The 11,547-nt window shown below is 44.9% G+C and overlaps 1 protein-coding gene across 18 annotated transcripts in view; it reads left to right on the top strand.

Annotated features, from left to right (window-relative positions):
• The window catches only part of LOC100749059 (proteoglycan 4), a 47,943-nt gene that overhangs the window by 18,569 nt on the left and 17,827 nt on the right, over window positions 1–11,547 (top strand). For 16 of the 18 annotated variants that reach the window (XM_033322547.1, XM_033322539.1, XM_033322536.1 and 13 more), the window contains 3 exons: window positions 2,652–2,757; window positions 4,501–4,560; window positions 10,974–11,110. In XM_033322547.1, coding sequence (XP_033178438.1) covers window positions 2,652–2,757; window positions 4,501–4,560; window positions 10,974–11,110 — 303 coding nt within the window. The remainder of the gene's footprint in view (window positions 1–2,651; window positions 2,758–4,500; window positions 4,561–10,973; window positions 11,111–11,547) is intronic. The other 2 variants (XM_033322538.1, XM_033322543.1) reach the window with 1 other exon arrangement.

The following is an 11,547-nucleotide window of genomic DNA, read 5'->3' on the forward strand; positions in this document are numbered from 1 at the left end:
GACTTCGTCGTCTTCGTTCCGTTTTCGCACGCGTTCGCAGATTCGAGCGAGCTCGGTATAATTTCTCGTTAGTTATTCGTGTTTTAATTACGAGACGCGTTCACAGCGGTGTCTCTATTAATTGCACACGCGACATCGTTCGGTGCAGTTTTCTTTGTACTACGGCGTAATTATCAATTAACCGGCTATCTCGTTAAACGCGACTTTTAACGACAATTACTCCGCGGGCCTTCGCGTGTTTCGTGCCCGACTACCGCTATCTAATTTCATCGGAACAATCACATCGACCTTTTGATTTTGCCCTCCCTTCCTCGAATACCGCTTCTGCTTTTCATTTCCGCGATCTACGAGCTCTCAGCGATTCGAAGTCGATCGAATCCTCCGCTGGGAGACTCTCCATCGCCTACATCGTGATTAAGTTAACGGAAGTTCTTTCGCTTCGCGAAACTAGTTTCCACCAACAACGGAGGTAGCGTTGTTCGCTTCTTTTTATTCTTTCTTTTTCGTTCTTTTCTTTTTTATGGCAAATAGGAAACTTTCGCGTCTTAAATTGTACCTCTTACCGGTATTTAGCGATCAGAGCGACGTCGATTGAAAATTTCGCAGTAGGTCATCAAATTCCGCTTATCGTTGACTTTGTAAGCGATCGGACGAAATTATGGAAATGTTCGCGTGGTAGGGCGAGTGGCGAAGCGGCGTGGCGTGGCGTGGGCGCGGCGACATACGAAAAGGTTAACAGTGCCCCACATCGGCATTAATAAATGAACGTATAAGGATCGATAGACGGTCGTAAATACGGCAGTCCACCGCACTAGCCGTAGGTGCTGCTTTTCCGCTCTGCATCGACGCTATACTTTTAAATCAACCGATCCATTTTTGATCGCGCCTCTCCTCTGCTTTGCGTTCACGTACGCCACACCGGAACAAATTGTTTCGAAATGCAACGGGAGAAATGCGGTTTGTAACCGACTGCGTAAATATCGCGCCCCGAGGTCGAATACTCTTTGATAACACAATAGAAGAAGAGAATACAATTTTGTAACAAGATATTATGAAATCTATATAAAAATAAAAGACAAATAGATTAGCACGACGTCGGTACCATCTCGGCCTAAATTACAATAATTATTTCGCTGCGCGATAGACATATGAGCCTAAAGCTTTTGCAAATGGATTATGGAAGCCCCATGCATCGACCTGTCTGTCTATCTATCGAAACCTTGCAGCATGTTTTAATTGGTACAATGAACGCCCAGATACACAACGTTGGAAATATTTCATGCTCCTCGAGTCGCCCTCGAATCGTTAAATATCAGTTTCTTTTATTTCGGAAATGTCGAAATGCGTAACGTAGTTACTGTTATCCGGCTCTGTAGTACAATATTTGAAGATACAACAACGATGATCGTGCTTGTTGTTTTACTTGCTCCTTGTTAATGGGAAAAAGTCCGGTCGGACAGATGAGCATGGAAACGAATGAAAATATTTAGAGAACGTAGCCGGGTTGACCATACGCGCTGGTACGCGTGTCCAGACCACGTTGTCACCTCCGCGTTCTCGGACATAGAACCGACAGTATCTGGGTTAAGTAACTAAATCAATCAACTCTGAAAAAACAGGACAACGCAATTAGCGACGCCGCTACAAATCTGTCAGGTTTATAAAATCCCGCGGAAAGAGACAGCTTACCGACCTGCCTGCTAATGCGATAAAATATATCCCCGTTCCTCTTATGCCTTTTAGAAAACGTCTTTTCTCCTCGCCTATCCACGGTCCATGAAAACGATCTGACGTTCGTCGAAATCTTCGCGCCGGTAAAGTGGTGTCGTTCCTTTTTTTCTTTTTTTTTCTATAATTCTCTTCCTTTTTCCTTATCTGTCCTCTGTCTTTGTTCGTCGCAACCTTCACGAAGCCGCGTTAACGCTTTATTTTTATACCAGCGTCGTACATTCATCGAAGGGAAACCGATCGACATTCATGGAAACTCCATTTTTTACAGTAAAACAAAAAAAAAAGAAGGAAACGAAAGGGAAGGAAGGAAGGAGTCGTTTCTGGCCACTTCTGCGAATCAATACCCGTTGTCATCGTATTCGATTGTACGTGCATAGGTTCGAACATTCTCGCCAACAGCAGATACGATTGACTTCTCGTTCCTACTTGTCGCAGGGAAATGTAAAGTCTATCCAGATACCCGAAGTTGAATCGTACACGCGATATACAACACCGAAGGGGGCCGAACTTATGCTTCGATCGTCACAGACAATCGGCAAATCGTTTTATCGATCGCCTAACCGTTCGTACTGGATTAACTCTGACACGATATGGTTAACAAGTTCGTCACAATAGGATCGTCCTATTTATTCAAATTCCCGGCCTTTCTTTTCAAACGTTTGCCCTCCCCCAATGATTTTGAGTTCGACGATTCGATCTTTACATCGTTAGGTGTTTCGAAGGTATATCGGATCGGTGAATATCATAGGTGTCGAAAGCGTCGAAGGGAAAAACGCAACAAAGTGTGCGAAACGAAGAGGAGGTGGATGTTTTATTTCACAACGACTCGCGGTGCTTAAAGGGAAAGATCCACGAAATCTACTATGCGATATTTCAGCTATCGTTTTGTAATAACTCGCCGCATCGATTCTGTATTACAGCAGCTCCATTCAGAGTATAGGAGCACGTACACATGGCACGAGTACACTGGGCCGCATCAGGAGCATACGGTCGTTCGTCGAGCTCCGCAACCACCGCCGACGTCGAGTAAGTTCACTCTATTTATTATTTAACTCTCCGTTTATATATACATACTCTGTTCACGATCTAGAAAAAGTCAGTCGTTTGATCAGTACGATCTAGTCTCTTAGCTAAATCGTCGCATAGTTTCGATATCGGTATGGTGTTTGAGTAAATAAAACAGCAGCAGAGCGCTTTAGCAAAAAAAAAAAGAAGAAAAAATCTACGAAGCGGTTTTCACAAAGAAACTAACACGAGCAACGAACCTGATTAAGGATGACTGGATAAATTTCCTCAGGCATCCATACCGTGCTGTTTAAAGGTTACATAATTGTCTCCATAAATTCGTTAGAATCATATCAGCAGTCGCGAGCGTGAAAAAGAAAAAAAAAGAGAAGAAAAAAGAAGAGAAAAAAAGAGGGAAAAATAGTGACGCGTTCCGCGTTTTTATTGCAACAACGTCGCTGAATCGTCGGGTTGAATAACGTTGTTAGAGACGCGATTAACGTACCATAGCCTCGAAATTCATACGTAGAAATATGCTGCGAACGGCATTTTAGTTTTCACGTTACGAGCGTTCTCTGCTACGCGGCGACGCTTATAGAGAAATACGCATTGAAAACGCGATCGGTGAATTAAGTGGAAAAACGTGTAATGCGAAATTTAAATAGACGCGATGACGATGTTGATAGCGATAATAATAATGATTATGATCACATTTTAGATGAAAGAAGAAATTCACGCTCGTATCACGCTCCAGATGATTCGTACTTATCGACTTCCATTTTTCTCATGATCTTTTCTTCCCCTTGTTAGTATTGTAAAAGGTGTTTAGCGATTTTATTTCTTTCTTTGATCGTGCTACTTATAGTCATCATACATCTGGTCTCATTAATACCGCACACGCTCTGTCGTCACGTTTCACCTCCCGTTTTCACACCACCACCGCCATGTCTCTCACCTTCGTGACTCGTATAATCGTACCATATATAAGTATGTATAACATTTTGTTTCACTACGTCTGTCTTATACGTCCAATTATACCACTGATTTCTCCATAACGTGTACATTCTTTGTTCAGTCTTGTCGATGTTGTGAACTCTTCACACTTTCCTTTCCTCCATCTTAATTCCTTACTTTGAATGCCGACGTTTACGTGAACGTGTGACAAAACGCTTAATTATATATACAGCTATCCTAGATTCTATATTAATACGAGCCTAAACGTCCTATACATCCTCAGAGTCGCGATTCATAAGATCGCAAAACGTCTCGAGACACGTGGCCGTCGATCACGCAGACTATATCAACCCAATCACGGCTCGTGAGCTACCGTGAAAATAATTAATTAATCACTAGGCGTAGCTATCGGTTATCGATAGCGGCCAGGAATTTACAAACGATTCACGTTTGATTTGGCAACGAGCTTGCTTGGACGTTCTCGTGAACGTGGGATCGGTTTTCGGGCCAATTTCTCTCTCTCTCTCTCTCTCTTTTTTTGTTATCGTTGTTGTTATTGAAAAAGAAACGCAAAGACAAGCGGTATCGAAACCGAAACGGGTCACTAGACTGGGCAGCCAAAATACGGATAACCGGAAAAGAGCGAGTTTAGCGAGAGAGAAGTAAAAAGCGAAGAACGTAAAGGGAAAGAAAAGTGAACGAAAGACAACGAGTAAAAGGGAAAAAGACAAAACGAGAAAAGAAAATGGGAACGAGAGAAAAGAGAAAAAGAAAGACGAATACGGTGCCAGCTGCGAATTTTGATTGCAGCGAAGCAACCGAGCGCGAAGCTACAATCGGCCAAGTCAACCGAGGATGAGAACAACGAAGGTAAGACGAACGATCGGAGCTACGCAAACATCTAGATTATTACGGTTTATTTCGCTCGTTTTAGCCCCTTTTTTTTAACACCTTTTGGGGGGTGGAATTTCCACTTTGGCCTTGCTCCGTTTCATTCTCAACTCCGCCCTTCTTTTCTTTTAATCATCCCATTCCCCAGGCGCGAGGAGATCCCATCCAACGTAATTAACCCTTCTGAAGTAACTTTCGCTTTCGGAAACGTCGCCAGACACCTTCTTCCGAGCTCTGTGCCGCGACACCGTCGATACTCGTCGACGTTCTATTCGCGAGTTTCACGGTCGAAGGGTTAATAGAGCATGCTTGCTTGCGGTTAACCGATGATTCCTAAGACTCGGTTCGCATTGCTATTTTGTAATCGCGGTTTTGCATCGCCGAGAACAATCATAGCGATAGCCATATAGCGTGTCGAAGAGAAGTAGAAAAGTACCGTGCGATTACAGACCACCGGTCGGTCTCGTGTTTAGAAACAATTCCGTTTTATTCGACCGTTACATACGCATTAATTTCTCGAGGGCAAAGCCGTGCTCGATATAGAATGTTTACAAAGCTTTCGAAGCGACCTTCGAGCTTCGCGAGCTCGAAAAAAAATGCACCGGATTAAAACACAAGTGCGAACCAGGTCTGAACGTTTCAATCTCCTCTCTGCGCTTGCCTCTGAGTTTTGCGACGAATCTCGCGCGAACATTCTCATCTGTCACGTCGGTGTGTGAATGCATCCATTGTGCAGGCTGTGTTTAGGTTGCATCGACTGTCCTTAGGCACGCGTTTCTTTTTCTTTGTACCCGTTAGATCTTGTATACGCAGGGCATGTTGGCATAACCGATCGAGGTACTTCTCTCGAGGAAACGCGCGAAGTGTACAGTCGCTACGATCTTAAAAAACAAAGAAACAAAGAAGATAAGAGAAAAAGGGAGGAGTGGGGGAAAGAACGTATTTCGTCGAGAAGCGTATCTCATCGAACCGAAACGAACAAAGGTGCACCCTTTTGTTTTTCTATCTTGCCCCTTGGAAGAGTCTCGTTTGGAAACGGTGCTCCTTCGAAGACGTTTTACTCTCTTTTGTTTTTGATTTCGTGCATTGTCAAATGTTTTATACGTTAACGTTTGCCAGTCGGACTGTCCGTTATCACGGACCGCTTGAAACACCTACAACCTTTACCTCTGCTCCAAGTAGATACATAGGCTAGATAGATACTGCACGATGCGCCTCCGCATTTACTTGCACGAAAGTTCGCACAGTGGTTTGCCTCGAAAATGTATCGTTGTATATACGCAGCATATACATATATTGAACTCTATACAACTTGTTACAACTTGTTCCAGAATTCTCGAACTATCAGCTTCGCGATTCGCGCTAAAAATAACCACTCGGCCCCTCACGGTTTTCGCCAAAGAATTCTCGCCCGAGAAAGTTGAGAAAGAGACGACACGCGATTTTTCAACATCCAACGATTGCTCGATAAACATTGCGTATTGTAAAAAACTCCGAAGCAAATCAATTCCTTCTATAGACAAACGCGGGTTTCCCTGTCCATTTACATAAGATAGAAGGACGATGAATAGTATCCTTGCGCTGCTCGACTTGTCAAGACGTTTAGACGAACCGCTTATTCAACTTTACGTAAAACGGAGAAAACGCGAAGAAAAGAGAAAACGGACTCTGTTTCTATAATTGTTTCCTTTTTCTTTCTTTTCTTTTTTTTTAACATCGAGAAAGAAAGCTTCTTCCTAGTTGTATCTGTTTCTCATTTTATTTGCTGCGTCGATCGCGCCTTCCGATTTAGCGCAGTAGAAACGCATTTCAGTTTTGCATACGTCTCTGCGTTTGGGAGCCTCTTAATTGAAATCGTTAGGTCGAAGGTACCGCGCGCGTTTCCTTAGACTTTTCTGCTCGCCGCATTTCTTTTCGCCTGCACGGCAATCAAACATTTTTCGCGGCGCTTGCCTCTATACTTTTGCCGCGTTGTAGGTGGTGTACGCCGTCCCATTGGACTTCAGGCCGATTGTAGCGATTAATCGTTGCAATTAGACCGCAGCTAATTAATTTTCAATCCCGATTCGTCCCTGCGATTGGCAAAACACATGACGCTATTCGTGTACGCGTGTGTATAGATACTAGATACGCGTATATGTGCGTACGCGATTATCTCGTACGACCGAGACGCGCGATCGTCTGCCTTCGAAAACTGTCGATCGTGAAATTGCGACGATTAATCGTCCCTACGATCGGACGAGACAATCGCTCGAGACAATTAATTCCCGTGTCGTACGCGGAAAACCATCGACTAGGCTAATGCCCGTCACTGGCTAATGAGCAACAAATTTAATTATCGGCCGGGAGATGCGAGACACCGCCGATATTAGATGAATTTGCGGCAAATTACGCCCACGCAAAACCACCGACTCGCCTAACGGGGATTAATCAACGTGTTACAGGGGCCACGATCGTAGTGGATTCGTCGACGGTCACCCTGGCGTTCTACGTTTTTTCCACTTGAAAACGTACTCGATTCCTCGATGCATCGGACCACATCTCTTTCTCTTCCTCCTCCTTATCCTCCTCCTTCCCTCGCCATTCTAGTTTCTTGGCAAACGTAAAGTTATATACACGGAACAGTTGCTACGGACGACGTAAAGTCTTTTATCGCGAAAATATTCCGCAATTTTTACGGTGGAAAGAGCCCAACCGTTTCGGAAGACTAGCGGCGACCCACATTTTCGCTACGATTACCGGTTTACTACACTCTGTTCGGTCTGAAAATTATTCCCGTCTGACCTGTTTTCCACTGCCAACGTTACGACGCGACTAATCAATGCTAGTCCATTGCGTATTGCCCGCGAACTCTTCTTCGAATAGCTGTCAAGTGGCGGGATTTTGCTTGAAAATTCGATCGATTCGAGGAAGCACGCAGAAAACGCGATACGAGAAACGTGCGCGGCTCGTAACATAGTCGAACGACTATCGTATCGGTAATCCGGTGTATATCTTTTATGACAGTGGCCTCGATGATTATTAGTTCGATTCGATCTCGTTGACGAATCACCCATTGTTATCTCTGCTTAAATACATTAAGCCAGGCAAGCACACGATTCTACGCGTATCATGCTCGTTTCGACGTACACGCTATCCAAATACATAAACACACACGGTCAATATTGTAATTCTAGTCTCTGATTAATATCGACGGCAATTCACGTCCGATGAATAGTTTCTATCGTTTCAATTGGAATCAGCGCGCAAACGTCCGGCTCGATGATTTTGTCCGATGCGCTTACATTTCGATCAGATTCGAAGGGGAAACTTATCAAAAATGATCGATCACGCAGCAAATATCAACTGCGTAAATCAACGTTCTATGGCGTAAATACACGTTAAAATTGGCGGATAAATAGCATCAAACAAACACTCGACGAAAATAACTTTCCCCGCGTGCGAACAGCCGCTTCAGTGTAATTAATTTATTTGCAGCCCGCGCGTTGGGAATCGTCGAAACGTGACGCGACGGAAAGAAAGGAGACGAAAACGGGCAAATCTCTCGTTTCTACCTGTTATTTGCTCGCCTTCTTTTCTTCTGGAAACCGCGAACTTTTACTTTCATCGAAACTTCTCTCGGTGAATCCTTATTCAAAGGGAATGAGAGTTGTTTCATTGGCTGAAACGAGAACGTTAGCCCGTGGAGATAATTAATTCATAGCCAGTAAGTCGAGCGACGGTTGAAACTAGAAGGCGTAGGTGCTAGTGAAAGAGGAGGCGGTTTTATCTGTCTCACACCGGCTATTGATATGCACGGAAATCCTTCTGACAGTTTTCTGGCATGAACTAAAGTCTGCGACATGGGTGACCGAGAAATGCCGGCTGACAATTATATTACGCGACTGTCACAGCTCACAATGGTATTACAATTAAAGAGAAAAGCAACAAATAGGAAAACGGTTGATGGAAAATTCTTGTCCGTGACTCTTCCGTCTGCTTTTCGATTTAGCAAAGCGAAAGGAGCAAACGATCTTACGTATCAGTGCCTAACGAACGAGCGTCCAGTTTTCCTCATTTTTCTCCTATTTTTATGTCATTTTCTTTCCTTTCCGCCGTCAAGTCTCGTTCTTTTTATGTTTTCGAACACAGGAAATCTTTTTTTTTTCTTTCGGTATTAAATCAATCTCGCGTGCACCTTCGTTCGTCGATCGACTGAATACTTGCACGTTGCACGATCTTTACGAGTGATCGGAACTTTGATCGTTTCTTTGTCCTACAGACCATTGGTATCACTGCGTTCGATCGTGTTTGCCATGCATATGGAAGTTAAGCCTAACATTATTCATAGATCTTGAAAGTAGAGCATCTGTCTGCGGAATGAAACGAAGCTGATGCATGTTTATTCTTATAAAAAACGGTACCGTGTTATCTTTCGAAGCGATCGTTCGACTTGTGTGGCGATGAAACGATAAAACTGTTTTTTCTATTATTTCCCTTGGTGCATGATCTAATAATTCGGCGGCATAAAACGAAGTATTCCCCTACGGATGATCGAGCAGAGAGCGTCGATCTCTATTCACCTACGCAACTGGAGCACAAAGCTGACATCCTACCGATGCGATTAGCTTCGATCAAAACACACCGGAAGAATGGTCCTTATTCGATAGGCCTCGCTATCATTCTCCTACTATCTGATTTAGGTATAGATCGAGCCATTTCCAACAGGATACTGATTTTTCGATTCGATTCGTTCTGCAAACTGGCTCGTTGGTAACAAATCTAGTTCGATTAACAACCGCAAACAGATCAACACTGACACCAAAGTGCACGATATCGTCGTATTAAAGTTTCAACGACGCTTATATAACCGAGTTAATGATCCACGCATCGTCACACGCAGAGACACGCAAACATGGACGTGCAAACACACGCGCCACGTACGTACGCACACAGATAAAACAGTCGCATTAGACGATCAGAAACGAGGAGAGACGAATGCATAGACGCTCAACGTCGCATCGATCATTCGTGTGCACGTTATTGTTGACTGTCCTAGCATCGCCTAGCGATTATGGCCGCACTGAAAGCGGAACATTCGCGACGAATCGGTTGCGCGGAAATGACAGAATGCAAACGGAAACGCTTGCACGCGAAGAATCGGCCTGTCTCTCTCAAACTGTCCTCTCTTTCTGTTCTCTTTCTGTCACCTGGCATTTCCCGAAACACTTCGAAGCTTGGAATCGCGTGACCGAAAGCCGGCACGGCACGACTTATCCTCAAAGTACCGGCGGATTACCGTATCCGGCAACTTTTCCTCGAAACGACAACTTAACTTCGTCTCGTGTTCAACTTTTAACCCCTGTGCGGCGATTTCAACGTCGTCTCTTCGGAATCCGATTTCCGTTGACCTTAATTCAACGCGCGGCGCGTCAGCGACGAAACAGCACCGATGGAAACGCGGTGCCGTGTCGCGTCGATTTCTACGAAATACGATTTCCAGTGAAATCGAAACGACGAATCGTTGAACAGGGCGTGGAAATCGTGACGGGAAGGACGCGAGGTCGCGGAACGATGGCGAGATCTCTCCGCGAGAACTCGAGACCGAGGAAAACATCCAGCGGTTTACAAAAGCAAGCTTCGCGAAACTATGAGCCACTCGAGACGCTTTCTAAGCTTTTGTCGCTTATAATCGTCTTTCAGCAATGTTCCAAGCGTTCGAGCCTCGAGAGGAGAAAGTGCCTCTTCCAGTTTCTGCTCCGACAGGCGGCTAGCGAAAATATAGAGAGTTAATTACCAAGCGTGTTGGTAAGAGGGCGAACAACGGCTGCTGGATGCTTATGCGTGGACGTGTTGCTTCGAAAATGAAAAGAAACGAGAAAGAGAAGGACTACAAGTTCATTTTCTTCTTCCCTGCTTCTTACAGAGGAACGCTTTTTTTCCTTTCTACGACTTTGTGTGATCTTCTGTGTGCGGCGTACGCGCGCGTGCCTGCAGATACTGCAAGATGTAGCAGCTTCCCGCTTGTTCTGTGTGTTGTCGCCTCGAGATGTTCGCCTCTTTTTATAAGTTCGTTTCCCGTGACATCGTGCACGTTCTCGGCCGCTGTTTAATTACCTCTATTATCAGAAATCGATTTCCATCCCCAAACGAAGTCTCGAGCCACTCAAGCGTCTCTCTTGGCTGCTCGAACAAGCTGCTCTCTTGGCTTACTACCAGCAATAGGGAGAAAGAACGGAATCGATTTCTAAACGATCGTACGTTCGAATCGTGACGCGAACCGAAAGGTTTCTTTTCACTCGTTCGAAGGAGAAGCGGTCGAGAACGCGACGCGCGTAGTGTCCCTTTCGTGTAAACAAAAGACGATAGATACCAAATGAAAGATCTCAAGCAGCCACGTTTATTCGTTTCAGGACCCACTTTGGAACCACCATTGCCACGGCGAAAGAAATGCCCGGAGCTGGCGTACAAAACGCACGAATTCATGACGGCAGCCGATGGGGGAGGCATCGACGCCGTCGATTCGAACGTTGTAGCTGACAAAGTTCGAGTAAGTGCGAGTCGACGAGCGTGCGAACGTCCCGCGTACTTTTCAGATACGACGCAGAACGAACGATTACTCGGACACGAATGAGAAAAAGGTTGGAGACCGACAAACCTATAGCTCTCGTTATCCATGTCGTACGCGTATCGAAAATCGGGAAATCGATAAACGCGTAATCGGTTCGTTCCTATTTTTAATCGACGATAGAAAAGGGGGGATGTGGGCGGAGGGATGGAAGCAACGTAAATGGAGTCGTAAAAGTTTATTCGAAGCTTTCTTCTAACGCGTAACCCGCAGGCCAATTTCCTCAAGTTCTCTGTCAACAAGTCATCGTCATCGAGTTTCATCTCGCTCGACCTGTTTTTCGAATATACATTGACGCGTGCGCTTCTCTCGTACGAGCGTCCCTTTCTTACGCGCGTTCCTCGTGAAAGTACGCGAGC

Source organism: Bombus impatiens, unplaced genomic scaffold (assembly GCF_000188095.3).
Source record: "Bombus impatiens unplaced genomic scaffold, BIMP_2.2 scf_0647, whole genome shotgun sequence".
Classification (NCBI taxonomy): domain Eukaryota; kingdom Metazoa; phylum Arthropoda; class Insecta; order Hymenoptera; family Apidae; genus Bombus; species Bombus impatiens.